This window comes from Plutella xylostella, chromosome 5 (assembly GCF_932276165.1).
Source record: "Plutella xylostella chromosome 5, ilPluXylo3.1, whole genome shotgun sequence".
Classification (NCBI taxonomy): Eukaryota; Metazoa; Arthropoda; class Insecta; order Lepidoptera; family Plutellidae; genus Plutella; species Plutella xylostella.
The window spans coordinates 9,060,560-9,083,214 of NC_063985.1; the positions used below are offsets into that span (position 1 = coordinate 9,060,560).

Genomic DNA, 22,655 nt, shown 5'->3' on the forward strand with positions numbered 1-22,655 from the left:
TTGTTTTTGACATGTTGTGACGCAATCACTAATGTCGTTTTAAATGTTTGGGTCATGGGTATAGTGACCCCGATACGGCAGTAAAATTAAAGGTTTTAGTACTAAAGGGGCGAGCACAGGCCAGCCTTCTCCTCCGTGTCATTGTTACAAAATAACGTATTGGACTATCACTTGTTGAATGTGTTTTATGTTATTATTATATTAATGTTTGCTTCACACTCTTCGCTTTTGCTTTCACCATTCCCACCTTCCTATTGCTTTAATCCTCCCACATCCCTCCAAACAACCGTTCTTTTAAAAACCTTCTGTTCTCTTTCTTTTCTTTTCAGTGATATTGAATTCTGTGTCCCTAGGTCTGCGGAAGGACCCAGATGCTAGTGACAATGAGATAGACTTGAGTGTAAAAAGGACTTTAGACAATATGAAACATTGTGATGGTAGTGATATAATGAACAATAAGAACGGAGTGTCGAGTGAGTCTAGCGGGTCTTGCGACGAGCGAGGCGGTCAGTTGAGCGATGCGAGCGTCGGTGCGTGGTCCGGGGATGAAGACAAGAGGGTCCGGGTGATCGGGGAACTGCCCATAGCGGAGTACGAGGGGTCCCCGCGGCGGTACGGCATTGGGTCTAACATGACGAGCAATACTACGTCGCGGTCGCCGCGCCCTGGGTTTCCTCAGGTACGGGTGTTTGATGTTACTTGTGATTGTAACCTCCTTTTTCAAAGTCTAACTATCTATGGAACTGTCTGTGATAATGATTCACAGAGCATAAAAAGTATAAAAACTCTGGTTTATTTATTTTACTTCATCATCAATATTTATGAAACATTTTTGTTAATGTTTTTTATTAGTTGTATACAACGTTTTGTATTCCTTTTTTAAACTTAACTTTGGTCATAGAGAAAATAACACTACGTTTTATCCTTGCATCATCCATTATCTATACTCTGAACAACCTCACACCATTTAAGTTGTATCCTCAAACAGAACTTATAAATTAATGCAATAATTCACGCATTTCTTCCAGAGGGTAGTGACAGAGAGCCGGGACATCACGCCGCCGTCCAGCTCGGCCGCGTTCGACTACCTGTACGAGTTCTCGGAGACGAGGAAGGTGCTGGAGGAGTTCTTCCGCTGCCCCGCCGTGGCCGCGCAGGCGCAGCAGATCGCCAGCACCGACGAGATTGTCAACTTTCAGGTTAGTTGTAGCTTATTTTCTATCTACCTGAGTATATTGAATTGTATCCAAAGCGGAAGAGCGGGGCCCTACTGGCACAGGTTTCTTTTAACTTACTAGTGAGGCTCTGATCACTACTTTGTAATTGAATTGTAGAAAAAAAAAAACTATTCTTATTATTAGAGTTACCTATATTGGTTACTTATCTTAAATTACATAATTTCTGATGTGATTGTGTAAGGGAACATTAAAATTACGACGAAGTGATTATTGCAGGTCTTTACAACGAATTTAATCGATATTTATCCCCCCCAGGAACTGGACTACTCCCTACGGCGGCAGACGCAGCAGGAGTGCGGGTCGGAGAACGGCATCGAGGCGGGCTCCGAGTCCGAGTGGCCGCTGGACTCGCCGCACGCCACGCACAACCACACCAACTTCCTGGGCCTGCAGGTGCGAGCAGCTCTTATTGTGTGCGACACAGGGTCCATGTTGCACTAGCGAGGCGGGCACCGAGTCCGAGTGGCCGCTGGACTCGCCGCACGCCACGCACAACCACACCAACTTCCTGGGCCTGCAGGTGCGAGCAGCTCTTATTGTGTGCGACACAGGGTCCATGTTGCACTAGCGAGGCGGGCTCCGAGTCCGAGTGGCCGCTGGACTCGCCGCACGCCACGCACAACCACACCAACTTCCTGGGCCTGCAGGTGCGAGCAGCTCTTATTGTGTGCGACACAGGGTCCATGTTGCACTAGCGAGGCGGGCTCCGAGTCCGAGTGGCCGCTGGACTCGCCGCACGCCACGCACAACCACACCAACTTCCTGGGCCTGCAGGTGCGAGCAGCTCTTAACAGGAGAGTATACCTTCGCGATTATAGCGAAATAGGTATTTAGGAAAAGATTTGTTATTACTTGCGCTCTTATGCCCCGGGAACGGGTGCGATAGTGATGCACTGCAGCACGCGACTGACAATAGGTACTTTTCATAATGAAATTCTAGTTTCGGGAGAAAACGTTTTACACTAACTAAATATCAACCAATCTTTTAGATTTTGGTGTCAATCGCTTGAGCATAATATATTCTAGGTTTATAGGTTTCGCTTTTTAAAAAAAAAACATTGTTATTGTTCAACCAACGGCTTGATTCAACACACAAAAATTACTTTATTTGAGGTGCCTATAACTTTGAACCTATAAATAATTTCGAAAAAAGAAAAAGCTATAAACCTAGTTATTCCTTGTGTCAATAACATACTAAAAAATCATGGAAATTGGATAATATTTAGAGGTAGTAAAACGTTTTCTCTTTTTGTATGGACGAGCAAGTGCTATACTCTCCTCTTAAGGCTACCATTCACACACGCGCTAATCCGCAGAATTTGTCGCTGGTGACAAGTCCGCAGACAAATCTGCGTGTGAATGCATTGGTGTGCGCGGCTCAGTCGATCTAAGTGCCGCGAGACAAGTACGTATGTTCCTTATGCAAGGCTCGCGTAACTTCACAATGGGCTGGACTGCAATTCGGCGCTCGTGTAGTGTGTGGAGGATGACGGATTTATTCACAGATGGGCACGGCTCGGAGCTCGTATAGTGAATGATGTATTTTTTGTACAGATCCACAGAATACAGCTGTGCCGGTTTCTTCACCATGTTCCTCCACTGTAAAAGCACTACTGCGGTTCCTTGTGTACATAAGTATTTATTACATCCAATAAAGAAGTCAGCTTAAATCGGGTTATTTATAAGCATTTGCTTGCCTCCCCCAACCTTAAGAATAATGAGGGCCTCGCTTCCCCAACCAATCATCCTTACACCTCTAAAATTCTACCACATTTCTCACCTACCAGCAACGCGAGCGCGACCGCTACGCCCGCTCGCCGAACGTGGCTGCTCTACGAGTGGGGGCCGCCTGGTCCGGCAGCAGCTCCCCCCGCGCCCGCCCCCGCGCCCCCTCGCCCGACACCAGCGACGACGAGGAGCGGCTGCACGCTGATCTGGACCTTATGCTGATGGAGAACGAACTGGATGAGCTGAAAGGTCCGTTGCGCTTTTGTTTGTACTTTTTCAATGGCCACGCCGTTATTGGTCAATGTGCTGCTTGCAAAAGCAACGAAGAGGAGATACTACATGCTGACCTCGACCTGATGCTGATGGAGAACGAGCTGCATGAGCTGAAAGGTCCGTTGCGCTTTTGTTTGTTATTGTTTGGATTGCTGAGCTGTGATTGGTTGCTGGCCAATGCGCTGTATTTGTTTCAACAAGCAACGGTTAGGTATATGGTATTAGAGTCAGTCCTGAAGTAGGTCGTCGACACCAGCGACGATGAGGAGCGGCTACACGCTGATCTGGATCTGATGCTGATGGAGAACGAGCTGGATGAGCTGAAAGGTCCGTTGCGCTTTTGTTTATATTGCTGTTCTTTGATTGGTCAGTGCGCTGCCCGCTAAATCGATAAAGAGAAGACCTTATGCTCATGGAGAATGAGCTGGATGAGCTGAAAGGTCCGTAGTGGTTGAGGAACTGTCTTTTGTTTTAAGAGCGGCGGCGGTGGTACTGTTGCGCTGTGATTGGACACATGATATGCATCGGCTTGAATGCGCCCATCGTAATGCGCAGACCTTTCAATTTATATTTTTTCATTTAAGGCAGCCGCTATAGCGGAAACTTAGATTTTATAATTATGAAGAGTATAAATAATCTAGAGTATTTTAGAGAGAGGGTAAAAGTAATGTCTGCAAGGTGCACCCTTAAATAGACTTGTGATTAGTCAACACAGATGCTCGTTAAATGCATGTGTGCCTTTACAAGATTTACTAACTATTATAAGAAGTTATAATGCTCAATTGCTCATCAAGAATGATAAATGACTTCGCGGCGTGTTTTGAAACTATACAAGGCCAGAACGCAGAGGTTGGGACTGCTCGCGTATATTTTCAAATTAAAATAGCGCCATGATTTACTTGAAAGTATACAAGGCCATTACGCACTAATCGCGTATATTTTCAAGTAAGTTGGGCCAAAATTATGGCTTGAAAATATACTGCAGCAGTTACCACTGCGTACTAATCGTGTATATTTTCAAGTGCCAAGCGGCAATGCGCGCATTTGAAACTATACGTGATTAGTTACCAGGTAGCCCTTTTGAATTGTTGCTCTCTCTTTCTTTCATGCGAAGTAGTAATAAGTCTATTGCTTTCTAAACATTGTATCATCATTCCGCACTTGGCATTGTTTTTGTAACGTGTTTTTTGTTTACATCGTACAGTTAAAAAGTAAATTGATTTAAATTAAACTGTAGAACTGTTGTTAATAGTAAAAATTATCTCAGAAGTGATTGTAGAAAAATTCATAAAATACAATTACGGTCAATTCAAAACTTGATGAAAAATATGTATGTCTGGGTCTATAGGGTAATACCTACTACTTCTACACTTACGAGCAATGAATAAGTCCAAGTAGTAAATACTCAACACCAAATGACCACAATTTTTTTTAAACATTTAATTTAGGATTTGATAAAAAAAATCGTTTTTAGTTGGTTACCTATAATATTTTGATGCGCTGTTAAATTTACTTTAATATATTTCCGACGGCGACGGCGTCATTAAACTAGTCTTTTACGTTCAGGAGCTATCGTCACTGGAACTTTTTCATTGCTCGTGAGTGTAGTAGGTATTACTCTTAATTCATATAAATAATAATATATTAGTATTCTTACTTGCAAGCATTATTGCTATAATTATCAAATTAGAGCTTGTTCATCATTATTTATTAACATTCTATAGGTCTATGACAGGCAGAACAAGTAAATTGTAGTCATGTACATTTACCGAAATAGTTAAGTAAATCAAAATCAGCATGTAGGTATAAATTATATGCGACAAGTACGCCAATCAAGCAATGTGCGTAATAGCAATGTATATTTTCAAGAACGATTCAGTAAATCCCAACTTGAAAGTATACGCGATTAGTACGCACAAATCGTGTATATTTTCAAGTAAGATATTATTTTTTTTCACTTGAAAGTATACAGTGCTAGTACACTATGGGTGCGTTCTGGCCTTGTATAGTTTCAAAACACGCGACTTCGCGTGCACATTATTTCAGTAACTATATGCATTAATATAATGTGTTTTTGCAGGGTGCAAGTATGAAGTGCACTAAACGCACCCCTTTTTAAAAAAGAAATTGATGCCTAACAATTTGCAGGTATAACAGAATGTTCTAGAGGTAATATGAGCGTTCATCTGCCCATAGTTGAAGACGGATTGTCGTCGGGCCACGCCTCCGATACCGACAATAATAACCAGATGCCGAGTCTACAGGTGAATATTACTAACCTATTTCCTTTTTGTAGAACCGCAGCAAAGTATTATATCAAATAAGCTAGAGAATTGTAGCTCTACCTATAGATTGTAATATTGTGCCTGAATGTTGCCCTTATAGTTTTTTAATGACACACTCGTGTTATCCTGCTCTATTTGTAAGTCAATATATCTATTTCTACGTATTTAACGGCCTCCATTATCATGTCGTATCTTTATCTGCGGTTATACCTACCCATAAACTCTACATTGATTACATCATAATCAAAATACCACCCTGTATCTTAATAAATTTAGGGCTGATTTTTCAATGGTCAGGTAAATGCTATCTGAGAAATAAATTCCTGTTCCTGTCACTGTCTTATATCAAAATTCACATGCGACAGCATCAGCATTATTCCTCAGATAACTTTTATCTGACTATTGAAAAATCAGCCCTTAATGTCATAATTATTTGCCTCAGAGCCACACATCCGTGATCTTGGAAGAGGCAGCGGAGAGCGGCGCGGCGGACGCGCACGCGCTCTCCGACGCCGATCTACACTCGCTGGACCCACTCGGTGAGTACAGGAGTCATCATGATAATGACAAAAGGAGCTTACGATAATATACGCCCCGCGCACCTTAGGCAGTCAGCCTCAGTTACTAATCTCACTGGCCAATCCTTCATTTCTTTCACAACGACACTCTAAGAAAATGATGATAGTTATCATCATCAGCCCAAGGAGACTCAAAGCTGTCGTCGGACTTTTTTGTTCACCCACTACCCCGGCTAAAGGCGTAGGGCTAGAGGGCGCCTCATGTCACGTTTACGTTTTAGTTGGGTTCCACTGGTCCAGACACAAGTACCTGCTACCTAATGTCTTAATATTTGGGCATAAAAGAGAGGAGCGGTAGAGTTTACATGTATGTGTCTGCCTGTGGCAACCTAGCTTTGAAATGGGTGAAGCAAGAATTTCCCAACAATATAATAAGTAAACTAGCCCTAAAATAATATGTGCTTTATCCCACTAGCAATAGAAGTGGCGCCGCCGCCACCCGCGCCCGCGCCGCACCGGCCGCCAGTGGAGCCGCCCGCGCCGCACCCGCCCGCCAACAATCATGAAACTAACCACACGGAGTACAACAACCGGTCAGTGAAACATATTTATGAATAAAAAATACTGGCCACTTTTCTTTTTCCTCTAAAAAGGTTGGAGCTTTTACAGCCAGCCTTTTTGATGTGTAGAAGTTTTTGGTTGATTTAGCAGCCAATATAGTAGATATTGGCGACTTTTCTTTTTTCTCTAAAAAGGTTTGAGCTTTTACAACCAGCAGCATTTCTGTTTAATTTTGGTTCATTTAGCAGGCAGCTTTGAAATAAAGTAGGTGGAAGTGGGTTTAATTAAATTGACATAATATTAATATTTTATTCACTCTTTCCACACAGAATCCTTATCGTGGTTATCATTGTTACTAAAGACATGATATTGTGTAGTGTAACCTACGATATAATAAAAAAAGTAAAACTATACCCAAGGGAAAATTTAAGTACTTATCAATTAATGACATTATTTTAAAATTAAGCTTTTTTTTCAGGAAAAGGCCAAATTCGGCGCAAAGTAACGAATCAGTAGAAATCAAACCAGCGAGTGGAGAAGAAGGTAAGTTTAGAATAGAATATAATATATCTTTATTGAACACCACTTAAATGATGATGGGCACCAATATATGGAAGCTGGGACCAGCACCAATAGAAATGAGTGATACGTCGTTGAAAAGGTATTTTTTTGCAGAATATGAATAACGGAAGCGCTTGTCTTGATTTACAGTCCAATTAGAATAATCTTACCTTGAAAGTTTTTGTATTTTATTTCTGTAATTTTAATGTTTTTGTTAGTTTTTCACATTCATTTTTATTTTTATAACGAAATGATCATATTTCAAATAATATTATATTTGTTTATTATCTCAGTAAATAAAACCAGTTGAAAGTAATTTCTCCAATTTCAATAATACGTGTTTACGTGTATTACGCCCTAACTGTCATCAGGAAAGAGAGTGCAATGCCATAGAAAAATACTTCCTTCCGACGAATATATTTCAAAATGGACAACTTATACGGATTTGTCGTCATTATACTTTTTTGCTCACTTGAAAAGAGCTATCCAACGATGTATGTCTCATCTTTATTGGACATAGGTCCCAAAACGCCCATTGTCATTTTACTTACAGGTTAGAAACAGCTTAGATTAAATAAAAATGCGATGTAACAAAATATATCAAAAAGCGTTGAAGGACCTGACTTGACGTTACCTTGCCTTAACGTAGTCACGCTCTGTTAAACTGAAAAATATATTATTATTATTATTAAAAATATACAAATATATTATTTTGAATAATATATTTTGAATAATATATTTATTATAAAATAATGTTTTTAATTAGATGAAGCTGACACGGATCTGGAAACGGACCGGCTACTCGGGCAGCAGCGGACGGACGACCAGGGATTCTTCGATGATAAGGTATGAAACTGTAAATTTCATGTGACAGATTAAACTTGTTTAGATACAGTGTAATTTTATATAGGTATTATACAACATTCTTATTTTTAACACATAGCCTTGTTTATTAAATTTTATGACATGTACTGAATATGGATCAAGTTATCTGAAATAAATGAATTTAATTAATTTAATTATAGTCGGCTCATTGAATCTAAACATTTGCATATATTTTAATACTCTCGATTATATTCATCCAGTAAGCTCAGTACCCTATCTACGTACATATGTTGCTTATACCACAGCTTATACGTCGTTAGTAGTAAGTACATAAACCCGAAACTAGAACACAGTTTTGACTAACATTCTCAGCTAAACAATTAGGCAAAAACAATGTTGAGAACAGTTTGTCGGCCGGTCGAGTTTGGGCCGTGACTCAGCATATCGTATGAGGTAATCTCCGCGCATGCATTTAGCGTCGACACTGCCGAGTGGTGGGTCGCTCACTGCCGCGGCCTTGCTCTCGACACCGGCATAGAGTAGCGAGTGAGTAGATGTGCCTCGTGGGCAGTAATAGGAGGGTTTATTTATAGAGTTTATAATTTATTTCCAGTGATGATATGTTAGGAGTGTTGTTGTTTTATATTAAATATGATGAGGTTATAAGCTATTGGTAACAAAATTTACCTGCGATGTCGAAATTTAAAGTGTGTTTTATTATGAATGTTGAGTTTAAAACAATGCATGTTTATGTTGATAAAGAAAGTTTTCCTTTCTTTTGTGCAATGTTGCAATTAAACTTATCTGTCATTTCACATTAAACCACAATGACTAAGCACGTGAGCAGTCTGATACGGTTAATTGAACAATTCTCTATCGCAATTACAAGAACCAGTCTTGCGTCGTACTCCAGTAGGTTAGTAGGCACACAACTATTCGAATTACGCCACACAACGCCGCCTACTCTATGCCCCTTATCTGTTTATACAGTAGTCGTCATAAACCAACTGGGCCAACCAGTATTCGGCTAATACACCTCGCGAACACATGTTAGTGTTTGTTTTTAAACGTTCTTATCATGGTGGGAACTTGCGAGTGTTGTGACAATGATAACACCTAGTGAAAAGCGCTTATTGATTTTCTATCGCATAATTTAGTTATAATCTTTGTGATGTAGGCTACTGTGGCAAGAATGTGTGACGAAGAAATTGAGTTGATTAATGAAGCAGGACTGAGTAAAGACATTAATGAGAACATTTGTGTTGATAATGGTGGTACAGATATTGTTGATAACGACATTGAAGTAGCTAATGACCTTATGGTTGAAAATGAAAGTGCACCTGCAACTGAAGAGTTTCTGGATTGCAGTGAAAATGTTTGTGGGACTGTGGATACTGAGAATGTAAACATAGCTGATTGTGAAATAGGGAAAGAAAGTAATGATGTGCCATCGGGATGCGAAATCTCTCACCAGAAAAGAAAAGTAAAGGTACCTATTAACTACCTTTATATTAATTTCAACTTTTATTTATCTTTTACATATTAAGAGTCTCTAAAATAAACAAATACAGATGCACTAAATGAATGAATGCTATTCAGGATGGTATTTTTATTCGCTTCGGTTGCTCGCATCAGATATAAAATAAATATGAATAGAGACACCCATTACCGACACCACTTACTGACATGTGGTTTATCCAACCACACTCGCTTTTATTATTTGACCGGATGCTCCCAACTGTACATACAACTTACCTACCTACCTATTCGCGTGGTATAGTTACTACGCAAAGTGGCGGTACCTAACCTATATTGAGTTATAATTTTACTAAAGTGATAGCCGTGAATCTCTCACTGTATATATGTATAGTGTGTAACATGATGGGGTGGTCAGTGGAACAAAGTGCCACATACCTACATCCCTTCGTGTAGAATTAGTAGGAGATATCATTCTCACATATGCAATCCATCTATCCGTTAATACTAACAATCAGTTTACTACTACCATGTACCCGGTAATAGGTCCATGGCAGTTAAAAAGGAACTCTTTAAATATTTGTACCCTTTTACGTTCAATTATTAATCCTAAGGTCACCGCTAAACCACGAAAAGGATTTGATCAATTACAAATGCCTTTGACTCGAAATTTTTCCTAAGTCGAAAAATCTCTAGCTGCAAATATGCCGGAACCCCATAAGATCCAGTTGCAGAGGTTCTACTACAATATTAATGACCTTTGATATAGCCAAAGGCAGTGCATTAGCTAAGGAGGACACCTTTTTGAAAATGACAGCAAATTTATAATTATTATTGTATAAAATATAATTTATGTATCTTTATCAGTATTTCTGTCTGTGTCGAATAAAGTTATTTCTTTTCTTTCTTTCAAAATTAATATCATAACACAATTGTTCCAGGGATGGCGCAAGCCGAAGTCCCGCACGGTGATGCCGGCGGGCAGCGCGACGGGCGCGCGCTCGCCCCCTCACCCCGCCGCCGACCCCGCCGAGCCACGGGACGACCACGTGTCGCTCAACAACAAGGTACAGACAACAACAAGTACGGGGCAGAGAAACTTGACTTCTCTCAGAAGCATTGTTACTATGAGAGATAGGGGTCAGGTTTCTCTGCACATGCCCGTATGTCGGCTAGACAGGGTGGAGTCCCGCACGCCGCCGCCGACCCCGCCGAGGCGCGGGACGACCATGTCTCGCTCAACAATAAGGTATACATCTATCCTGGTTCAGAGATGCCACATAGAAGACTGATTACCAGCAGACGCAGTAACCGTTTGGAGTTATCGATCATTATCATGAGGGAAATAGGGCACAAAGAGTATATTTCCAATCTTTCCGATCCTGTGACAAACCTTCGACTTCGTGCTAGCTCATGCCGATGATAGATGCCTTCTGCACGTCAGTGCGAAGCGATTCTTGGTTTTCCTATAGAGTCCACGAAAAGGACTGCCGTTTGAATGTAAATATGTCCGCTACAATCTTCCCGCTGCCGCTGGCATTAAATGCATAGCTAAGGTGACCATACGTCCCGCTTTCGGCGGGACAGTCCCGCTTTCAAGCTGTCCGTCCCGCTGTCCCCCGCGAGGGCAAAAATGTCCCGCTTTCATAAACAGGCCAAACGATAATTTAAATTACCTACATTTTGCATTAATCACTTGAGACAGCTATATATATCTTCTTACCTCTCACATAGACTTAGGTAGTGAAATCTCGTCCCGCCGAGATCCAGAACTCGCGAGATCCCGGCCATATTTAACGAGATTGAAACTCGTCAAATTTCGTACGAGTTCTCGCGAGATAACGAGATCGACAAATGCAGCGAGACGACGTGTATTTCATGCAAAAGCAGAAGTCGTCTATCAGATGATTCTCTCGGCATGATGAGTTTTTTGAGAAGCCAATGATGTCGATTCGAAAGGCAGAAATTCAAATTTTAACGCTGTTTAACTATAAATTTTGCTAAAAAGCAGAAAGAAATGACGATTACGGAAACACACATAGAGTCGAATTTTAAACAAATACAATAAGGTTGTGTCTTCAGAATCGCAATAATTTTCACAAAAATTCAGTTGCCTTTCCGTACCTTGATAACTTGATCTGACTTCTCTTTTGAACTTCTTTAATTTCATTAATACGATCTCACTACATTTCTTTAAGAACTTGTGAATTAAGTTTTTGTTTTTATTTACAACTACCTGTTCTCGCGCGCTTCGCCTTAAAAAGATTTCCTGTGGGAATTCCGGGATAGTAGTAAAAGTAGCCTATGTTCTTTCAAATTTCATTCAAATCCACACCATAATTATTATTGTGATTCTTCATATCACTGTTCCTATTGATGTTGTTTTGTATTTGTTATGTGTATTTTTTAGTAAATAAATAGATGTGTCTTTGATGTCGATTCTGAAGGCAGAAATTCAAATTTTAACGCTGTCAAACTAAAAAAATTGCTAGCTTAAAATGACATTTACGGAAACAATCATAGAGTCGAATTTTAAACAAAGAAATTAAGGTTTTGACAGCCCTAAATTTAGAATTACTGCCTTCAGAATCGACATCTATGTCTATGTCTACTTCTAATTGTTGAAAGTAAAGTAATAAATTTACAAAATACTAAATATAGATAATCTTTTTTCCAATATTGCATAAATTTGAACTGATTAGCCGTAATAGGTGTATTAATTATAGACATAAACATTTTATTTATTGGAGTTAGAGACAAAATAATATTTTCATTATTTTTTTTAATAAAAGTCTCTTTATTTTTATAACTAAGCAACATTATGTCAGTTACCTAGTACTTACTAAAAATAAGCATTTGCATTTATGTTTTAATAGCGATTCTTCCAATCTCGCGAGATCCCGTAATTTGCCAGGTCTCGGGAGATCTCGCTAGGTGGAAATCTCGTACGAGATCTCATTCCCTACATAGAGTACATAAAAATTGTAATGAATAGGTACGCCCTCATTTAATTTCAGGACTTTATAGTTCAGCTGTACCAATAAGTTTTTTTTGCAACATAAATCCGCAGGTGTCCCGCTCTGACAAAAAAAATAAATGGTCACGTTATGCATAGCTGGCAGTGTTTGGGTTGTGGCGATCATTATGATAAATCTGAAGTATATCCATCCATAAGCTATAAAAATGCAGCAAAATCCACGTAAAGGAATTTATTCATAACGGTATAATTTTTTTCAGGACAAGGATGCTAAGAAGAAAAGTAAAAATAAAGAAGGTCAGTACCATTACATATTTTTAAGTTACAAAATTAGTGTATTATTTATAAATACTCTTCTCATCGTTCTATAACTGTTCGCTTTTTTCACTGCTGCATGATTGCATGTCGGAATGAATGGTGAGTTCCTTTGTTATGTCTAAGTATCCTATGGAGTCCTATGTACTATTGACAAGTTTATTATACGTGCTTGACGCATGCCCTTACGTTACCTATAACTATGCCAGTAATTTACCCTTATTAGAGAATTTATGTTTCTAACACAATATTAAAGAAATGCGCCGATTATACATGTAGTGCAAATATTAGGAGCATATTTAATTAAATACCTAACTGAACTGTGATGGATAGAAAGTCACTTTATCTATCCAGATTTGACATGTGAGAAATATGTAAATTTTTTAAATATTTCTCTCCTCTAAATTCTTTCTATTTGTAAGTTGCCCTCTGACCATGTATGAGAAGATCTATGTCACTCTTATTTGTGTAAATAGCTACAAGTAAAGAATCCAAATCTACATATTTATTCTTTTATAGATAGATAGATAATTCTTTATTGCTCACAAACATAAATTACAAAAGGAAATGCACAACATAGACGGTACAATTGGCGTCCTTATTAATAAGAGTAATTTCTTCCAGACTACCTCGATAAAATGTAGTAGGTCGCTTTACACCTAAATAATTAAAAACAAACAACGCTGATGTTTCATTCAATGATGCATTGTCACTCCCCAGCGGTGAACCGTTCAGTGCTGATCGAGGGCGTGCTGTTCCGCGCGCGCTACCTGGGCTCCACGCAGCTGGCGTGCGAGGGGCAGCCCACCAAGGCCACGCGCATGCTGCAGGCCGAGGAGGCCGTGGCCCGGATCAAGGTATGGTGGGGGGAGACTAGCTGTGGTTTAAGGTCACTGCACATAATTATAAGCGTAACGTTCCCAGTCCAGATGACAAGCGCTCAACGCGCGTTTACAACTACATACATTTTATTACGGGCGACGCGCGTTAGCATGTAAAGAAAGAAAGAAAGAAAGAAGAACTCCATTCAGCCTGAATAAAATGTATGTGTGTAGTAGCAAACGCGCGTTGAGCGCTTGCCATTTGAACTGTGTCTAAAGGTGGATACTGACCAACCTTACGAGGTATAATGTAACATGTTTGTTACACAGCAAGCATTTGTGCAGTCAGTACGTAGTGTAACGGGGAAACCAGCGAGCAACGAGCCGATTTTAGACCACAGCGTTGCGTGATATGCTCGCTGGGAATGTTACATTACAGTCCGTAACGTTGGTCAGTAATCACCTCTTTTTCTTATGTCAACCAGTATAACGCGAGCTCGCGAACGCCTGATTGACAGAAGAAAAAAAGGTGATCCCGTTGCGCTCATAATATATGTGCTGAGAATTTAGGTACATATCTGTGCGCCCAACATAGCTTGACTGGTACCAAGTACTAATAGAAAAAAAACTCCTGCTAATTTCAGTTTAAGATCTGAAACCTGTTAATTTAAATTTTAATATTAAGAGATTCTATTTTCATATCTCATATTTCATGTGTTGTTTTTCGGACCCGACAAACTTTAAAGGTGGTTCTATGAGTCTATCCAATAAAAATATCGACAACTGCTTAAAAGTAACATAAAAAAGTTCAAAGCAACTTTAAAATGGCCGCCTTTTCTGAGAATATTGAGATTTGACCCCACATATGGGGATTTTTTCTCGATGAAATTACTCGTAGAATCCACCCTTAAAGTTTGTCGGGTCCGAAAAACAACACACCGTATATAATGTGGTATGATTCTTGTTCAATGTATGATTCCTTTGTTGAAACATCATCCGTATTTGATAGATTAACCTACTTTATTAGAGTTGTTATTTCCCCATATGTACAGAATTAATTTAGTAGCTAAACGTTTTTGCGTTTCTTATATACCCACTTGTTTAAATATTGAACAATAAAGTAAATACATAACACTATACTGTGTTATTACAGTTTTACTAAACATGAAATATGGAAGCTAGATATTAGAGTAATTCTTAGTCAAAGTACTCAAAGTGAAAACCTATAAGTATATAGTATGTTATAAGATGCAAGATCTAATTGCATTATTTTATATGCATTCTCATAAACAATTGAACCTTATAGTAATAACCACATTTGCCAGTGTGAATCGGAGTATAAAATATTTAGTTTTATTTTAGATTTACATGGAGCATGAAATTACTAGAATTTATCTTTATTCTACCTACCCGCCCGGTCCTTAAGTTTCTCTAGATATTTCCAATACCTGTTTTTTCACTGCTTCATAACTTATAACCTCTACCTATAACTTTATTTCAACTTTCATTTCAACACTATCGTGCACGTGAAATGTAAATTACCTTGTTCACATTCGGTGGTTTCATGCTCTATCTCGATTTAGTGTTTGAGAATGCTAGTTTATCCTTTTTGCCCGTAACTATAAAAATTGTTCTGAATAGAATGTTTCATTTGATATAAGCGATATATACAAAGAAAATTTTAGTTAAAATTTGCCCATGTGTTTGATCCGAGACAAGAGAACAGCCATGCATTTATTTACCTTTACAACATGTGGTCAATACACAAACCTGTCCGCCAAACCGTTTTTGCTCTTATTGACTTGGCACTAGAGTATTTTTTTCAGTGTGTTCCTCACCCTCCGACCCAGGAAGACGCCGGCTAGCCTCCTCTGGATATGTTTTCTGTCGCTTTCGCTCTGACCGCTTGTCGCTCGCTTGTGCACTTTTACCTCTTCACCTATTGCCTTCCTTTTAGTTTTGAGGTAAGGACTATGAATACCGAGCCACATCACATATTATTGTATTTGAAAGATCCATCAATGTTGCAATTTAGCACATTGGTTGTTCTTTCAGAAATCTAGGTTTTGGTAATGTCTGAAGCCTGGAAAGACAAATTTAATCGTTATGATACAAAGTTATATTTGATTAGCAAAATTTTTGCGCATGACCTTATCTTTCCGTGTCCATCGACTTTAAGCACTATTTCCATTCTTTTATAGCACGAAACAGCATGTAATGCCCCGATTCACACCGGCTCAGGTGGCCAAACAAACTCGCGAAACAAACGCACATCGACTATCTGTCATCGGATTATCTAGCTTAGCCTACGCACTGGACAAACATTCTTATTCTAATCTTGAGGTTGGTTTTTGTTAGGTCTGCTTTCATACTAACAAAATACGGATTTTTCGCCTGCTTCTCACATATCATACGCGTGTGTTTGTGGTTTGATTGCGTTTGCTTGCTTCTGCGCAGATTTATTGAACATCATAATTATTTAAAAAGAAAACGGAAATAAGTAAATCTATGGGAATTTGTAAGAAAAACCTGCTTTGGTAACCGCTTAAATTGATTCGGAGATTCGTGTTTCACATGCCATACCATGTCATAGACGAAGATTTACGATTTCAACATACCTATTTAGAAACACATTAACAAAAGACACGCGCCGCCTAATCGCGCGCGCCCATCCAATTTCAAACTCCGAATCAAACAGACAAATCCGTGAACTGTCAAACCGAACCATAGACAGGCGATGCGATATGTGAGACGCTCGAGGAGGTTAGCCATGGCTTGCCCACAGTGGGGCTGCGAGGGGCCCTACTCCGGCGTGTACGCGGCGCCGGCGGCCGTCTTCCGGCTCACCTTCCTGGGCTCGGTGGAGGTAGACGAGGACTCGAGGAGGCGCAAGAAGCGGCCCAAAAAGAACATGGTGGAGGAAGCCGTCACTAAGATCAAGGTGGTTTGGCCGGCGGTTGCTTGTTTGTTGTGCCTGTTTAGGTGTTTGTTCTTTTGTTTTTGGTCGGATTGGTCGAATCGAATGCGCGTGGTATGGTATTGTGACTTTTCTGTTACATAGTCCGTCTACTCGCATTTGGTGAGGCCAGCCGTATTAATCCAAACTTATGTAATGTTTATTTTTGTAACCAAGTAGAGAATTGTAGATATGACTACAGATTTTATTTGTTTCAAAATTAATACTTTATTCCCTTTTTCACCGCTTTCCTTGGACTCTAATAGGCATTGGTAAGTTTGTAATCAACCTCATAACACCTTCCTAACACACAATCTTAAGCAAGATATGACTTAATTAAATATCGTAATTATTCCCCAGGCGCCAGAAGGAGAAAACCAGCCAAGCACAGAAGTTGACCTCTTCATCTCAACGGAAAAAATAATGGTTCTAAACACGGAACTCAAAGAAATAATGATGGACCACGCGCTCAGAACAATATCCTACATCGCCGATATCGGAGACTTGGTGGTACTCATGGCGCGAAGGAGATTCGTGCCCCACGAGACCGACTCCGACCAGCCGAAACTGAACCGTACGCCCAAGATGATATGCCACGTTTTCGAAAGCGAAGAGGTAACACACAATGCCATAAAGATATGCATGAGTTGATAACAGTCTTTTGTTTGCTCGCGAAACACAGTTTCCCCCAATTTGTTTTAGTTACAGACGTTTTCAAACGCAGCTCGATATATCCGTTTCTAGTAAATAACTTAGTTCAATTTTCACGTTTATAAATATGACTAAATCTGAGTGTCCATCGTTTCAGGCGCAGTTTATAGCGCAATCGATCGGCCAGGCCTTCCAAGTGGCCTACATGGAGTTCCTCAAAGCGAACGGCATCGAAGACCACAGCTTCGTCAAAGAAATGGACTATCAAGAAGTTTTAAACAGCCAAGAGATTTTCGGCGACGAGCTCCAGATGTTCGCTAAGAAGGAGTTGCAGAAGGAAGTGGTGGTTCCGAAGACCAAGGGGGAGATTCTGGGGGTGGTGGTGGTGGAGTCGGGCTGGGGATCGATGTTGCCGACGGTGGTCATCGCGAACCTCGCTCCGGCCGGCGCCGCCGCTCGCTGCGGGCAACTTAATATAGGTGATTTGTGCTGTTTTATTTATACAATACAATATAACTTTATTGAAACACACACAATATAAATTACGTTACAAAGAAAGAGTAAGCAAGGCGGCCTTATCGCTAAAAGCGATATCTTCCAGGAAACTCATGCAGGCATATTTATATTAGTTGATGCACAATTTCAAACAACTAAAAAAAGATGAAATGGACTTCGGTAAGAAAGTCAAGATTATTCGCCTCCTACCTTAAAAGTTTATAATTCTTTCACGTTGCGTCGACACGTAGGTAGCTCTGTTTGTTATTTATAAGAGCAGCATTAGCATATTTTGGCTGTCTTACTAATGAATATTCAAATCAAGGTTTAGTCGGTATGAAAGTTGTTATTGATTATTCCTACAAAGTCATACTTATCTATAACAACACTAGGTATTTTTGTGAACAAAAACCCAGGTTCAGAAACTTCTGATCTACTTTTGCCCTAAAGCAAAAGAAAATAACTTACAACGTTATTCATAAAAAAATAAACAGCTTCTTTTCGACCAGAAGTCGTAGTGACCATTACTTTATGAATATAATTTTTATCTACACTAATTAATATATTATATTACTTTCCAATTAAAAGTCCCAACGGTCACAACTCACACTTCCAATACCCTCACTCCAGGTGACCAAATAATAGCGATCAACGGCGTGAGTCTAGTGGGCCTGCCGTTGTCCACCTGCCAGACGTACATCAAGAACTCCAAGAACCAGACTGTGGTGAAACTCACCGTGGTGCCGTGCGCGCCCGTCGTCGAGGTCAAGATAAAACGGCCGGACACCAAGTACCAGCTAGGGTTCAGCGTGCAGAATGGTGTGGTGAGTAGTTTTTAAGTTAATTTATGATTGGGTTTTGCTCCTGGTGTTGAAAGCTTGAATAGTGCGTCGGTGCGACGGTACATCTAAATACTTTGTCCTGCGCATAACTCTCCAGTTAGTTGGTCATCCGCCCTATTGGGTTATGAGATTGAAAGTGAGATTGACGGGATAGAACAGCGGCTGTTATTTATTTATTTAATACTTTATTGCACAAATATGAGATATAAGTGTACAAAAGGTGGACTTAATGCTAAAAGCATTTTCTACCAGCCAACCTACAGGAGGTACAAGTAAAAAGGTGAAAAGGTGCAAAAAAAGATAAGTATATGAAAGCAGGAAAAACTAAAAAGTCACTTGATAATTAACTTAAAAGAAATACATAAAATATACATATTACAAGAAATGATAAATAAAAATTATATTATTTACACACGAATACTTCATAAATATAATATTTATATATATATATAGCTGTTCTGGTTTACTGTCATTAAAATGCATTCCCGCGTAGATCTTAATAAAATGGGCTACTGTGGTCAAATATTAGCCACTAGCCAGATAATAATATATTAGATAGATTACTAACATATGTCTATTTTTTATGTATTATCAAGCCTTAAATACAACCTTTTCCCCCCAGATCTGCAGCCTGCTCCGCGGCGGCATAGCGGAGCGGGGCGGCGTGCGCGTCGGGCACCGCATCATCGAGATCAACTCGCAGTCCGTGGTGGCCGTGCCGCACGAGCGCATCGTCAACCTGCTGGCCACCAGCGTGGGCGAGGTACATACACATATACAGGGTGCACTAAAAAAAAACTAGAACCGAAGTGGTTCAAAATGACGAGTTGACTCACCCCATTTCTGCTTCTGCCCACAATACCACTTTTGCAAAAAGATAAGAAAAAGGGAATAGAAACGTGTAGTACCTATTATGTACGTTCAATCACGGGATACACCATTAAAATTATTTTCAAATTATTTTCCAGATCCTAATGAAGACGATGCCGACGTCGATGTTCCGTTTGCTGACCGGTCAAGAGAACCCCGTGTTCATATAAGCACCGAACGTGCCTGCCCCTAGCGCCCTCACCCACCGGACTATCAGTCACACAAGCTTAGCACACCATACCCGAAAACTCAAGCCATAAAGCTCCAAGTCCAGCTAACACACGGCAGCTATCCGCTAGTCTAAGCTAAGTCATTTAGGAAAGCATGCAGCGTATAGAAATTACTAAGACTTACATAACTTAGCATACACCAAACAAAAGCTATATCACAAAAACCAATTTATAAATTTAAATATGGAAATGTATCACTGCATAAAATCTTTCATTTTTATCGGGTTAAACTTAAAAGTGATACTGTACTGTAAGTAGGGATTATGCAGTGAATCAAAATGAATATTTTTACAAGTGGCTTGAATATGCTTGAAGATTTAGTGATTCGCAAACATTCAAAGAATTAGGTTTCGTCTCGCATACTTGCATCAGTGTCACTGTTGTGGATTGCTAACAAATAATTAGCAAAAAAAACGTTTTTTCCTTATACCTAGCCATTGCTGCATTGGTTATTGTGGTTCATAGTAACATACCTAACACCTGCTAGCATATTATGACACGTTGGGAAGAAGATTAATATTAAAATTAAGTAGCAATCCTCAACAACTATCTATGGCCGGATCGTCTGGTGGAGACCTGACGATCCAACACAATCCGGCTCATGACACTTCATTTAAATCACCGTGATATCTCAGTTATGAATGCTTACAATGCTTTCGTGGCTACGATACTATAGTTGTATAAGTTCTGTATCTCTCTATCTAGCTACACTTTTTGTGCTTACAAACATTTTAGTCATTGTCAGTCAAAAAGCAACTTATAATAATTTCAAACATAATAAAATCTCCAATTAAATATTTATATACTTACTTTAGTAACTGGAACCATAAAATACACGTTACTAATGAAATGCTTGTGGGTACAAAACAGTGAAATACTTATATTAAATTTAATTATCATGACAATTTGTAAGTATAACATAACTCCATTTGTATTCTGATTGTATATTGTAATATCAAACCATTCATATCTGCTTAGGTAAACGATTGTATAATTGCTAGAAACTATGTTTTATTGTATGGAATTTTTCAAAATTATGTGTGTGCATCCGTCTACTGTACCTTACGGCATTTACAAGTTGGGTTACCTGAATTGTTTTACCTACATCAATTTATAAAGCAGCGGTAGCACGATATAAATCTTTAGTCATTTCTCATCTATTCCTCATTTACGTTCGATATTAAATTAACTAAAGTAGCATAATATATACGCAAAACAAAACTATTTACTTAGTTATGATCACTGTATAATTTTATTTATTTTAACCACATAGGTAGTCATAAAAATGTGCCTGCTATACCTACTTGATATTATTACATTTAAATTGAATGCGTATTTCGTTTACGACTAATCGCTTGAATATGAAATATTGCACATGTAGCAGGTACGTTAGATCGTAAGTAGTATTTTAAGTCAGCCATTCCATTTTAATATCATTGTTATATTTTTCTAAGATGTTGCTTTTGATTTGTTATTTTTTATATTTTAGTAGATCTGATTAATTTTTACTTGAGTTTGTTTTGTTAATTCTAACTCTGCGCTATTATTTCAAAGCCCTCTTTTGATTCGTTATTACTGTAATGTATAGCTTAGACGTAGAACCAGAAGTTCTCAACATTCGACATCCACCAAGAGTATTTTTGTGACAAATCGGATTCAAATATGTGCACACGCACAGATGTTGAGAACCTGGAGGTATCTCAAGGAACAGTGATCAAAATAAAGAAAAGAATTGATTAGTGCTATATAATAATGAGAAATGATAACATTATTTCGTGTAGCGTCTCAAAAGATATATCATATTTTGTAAATTTTATAGTGTCGCCTATAGCTATACTTATGTATCTTATATGTATGTATGTTCTTAGCCAAGCTTAGCGCTCTGAGGACGAGTTTTCTATACGTACAATATAACTGAGTAAGAAGGGCGGTATTTAAATGTTCATACCTACCTTTATCTTAATGTTAGAAAATATGTAAACCATGAAGATTTCGCTATTTCGTAAAAGCTTAATTATTGTTCCTTTTCCTCTTCTGTAACTCATTCGCCGGTCAGTGTCCTCTGTATAAAGAACCTTTTCGTCCTACATTTTTAATTCCCTTGTTAATGTGTTCGAAAAAATATAAATGTGTAGTTGGATGTATCCAATCATTACTTTTCCTATGTACGGACCCTGGCCATGCTCCTTCATCTAAATAAATATTATATAAAGTGTATGTTTTAATAATATAGTCTGATATGTAATTTTATATTGCTAGCTGTTGTGAATAAGATTTTTATTTACATTGAGAAACACAGATAATAAATAGCCTTTTATTGTGAATGCTGATATATTGTAGTAACACTGTAACATGTGAAATACCTGTTGTTGTTCTCAGTTCTAAGAGTATTATTCTAGTCTGCATTAAAGTTAAGAATAAACTGAACAATTTACTTATCAGAATTATTATTTATACACCTTTTCATATACGCTCGTCTGTAACAAAAGGTATATAGAAGTAGGTACCTTGCAATGCTATACTTTTTTCAACAGAATAGTATCAGTCGCTGACTGCCCAGCCTAGGGTGTGCGTGCGTTCGCCGGACATTTTGTAGAGTACGTTACTCGGCACCGAGCACGCTTTCAGGCACCGATTATCTGTGCTATAAAAAAGATGATATGTGCAGGGTGTCGATTAAGGACCCTAAAGCCTAAACCAGTATGCTAAATGTACCTACTTACCTACCTACTTTTTTCCTCTGAGGCAATCGTTTGAGAGAGCAGTCAATTGGCATCGGCAGCGAATAAGTAGGATGACTTTCAGTGTGGCCGTCGTAGAAGTTTATTAGGATACTTACCTATTAGAATTATGAAAGTACTTATTTCATCCTTTGCTGCTTTGGCCATTGCAGAATATTTAATCGATACTCTCGACACTAGACACAAGGTCTATGAAATAAAACCGGCCAAGTGCGAGTCGGGCTCGCGCACAAAGGGTTCCGTAGCTTAAATCAACCTATCTCAAAAACTATAAGAGATACTTTGATCAAAC

General features: G+C 39.0%; 1 protein-coding gene across 1 annotated transcript in view; it reads left to right on the forward strand.

Annotated features, from left to right (window-relative positions):
- The window catches only part of LOC105382612 (amyloid-beta A4 precursor protein-binding family A member 1), a 109,411-nt gene extending 87,351 nt beyond the window's left edge, over positions 1 to 22,060 (forward strand). The window contains exons 8-27 of the mRNA XM_048633225.1: positions 330 to 679; positions 1,029 to 1,199; positions 1,494 to 1,631; positions 1,680 to 2,012; positions 3,026 to 3,215; positions 5,388 to 5,503; positions 5,967 to 6,063; positions 6,524 to 6,635; positions 7,082 to 7,146; positions 7,931 to 8,010; positions 10,407 to 10,532; positions 12,703 to 12,739; positions 13,478 to 13,614; positions 16,364 to 16,519; positions 16,801 to 16,806; positions 16,895 to 17,149; positions 17,343 to 17,664; positions 18,311 to 18,504; positions 19,145 to 19,285; positions 19,491 to 22,060. Of these exons, the coding sequence (XP_048489182.1) occupies positions 330 to 679; positions 1,029 to 1,199; positions 1,494 to 1,631; positions 1,680 to 2,012; positions 3,026 to 3,215; positions 5,388 to 5,503; positions 5,967 to 6,063; positions 6,524 to 6,635; positions 7,082 to 7,146; positions 7,931 to 8,010; positions 10,407 to 10,532; positions 12,703 to 12,739; positions 13,478 to 13,614; positions 16,364 to 16,519; positions 16,801 to 16,806; positions 16,895 to 17,149; positions 17,343 to 17,664; positions 18,311 to 18,504; positions 19,145 to 19,285; positions 19,491 to 19,562 (3,098 nt within the window). The 3' untranslated portion in view covers positions 19,563 to 22,060. The remainder of the gene's footprint in view (positions 1 to 329; positions 680 to 1,028; positions 1,200 to 1,493; positions 1,632 to 1,679; positions 2,013 to 3,025; positions 3,216 to 5,387; positions 5,504 to 5,966; positions 6,064 to 6,523; positions 6,636 to 7,081; positions 7,147 to 7,930; positions 8,011 to 10,406; positions 10,533 to 12,702; positions 12,740 to 13,477; positions 13,615 to 16,363; positions 16,520 to 16,800; positions 16,807 to 16,894; positions 17,150 to 17,342; positions 17,665 to 18,310; positions 18,505 to 19,144; positions 19,286 to 19,490) is intronic.
- The last annotated feature ends 595 nt before the right edge of the window (positions 22,061 to 22,655 follow it).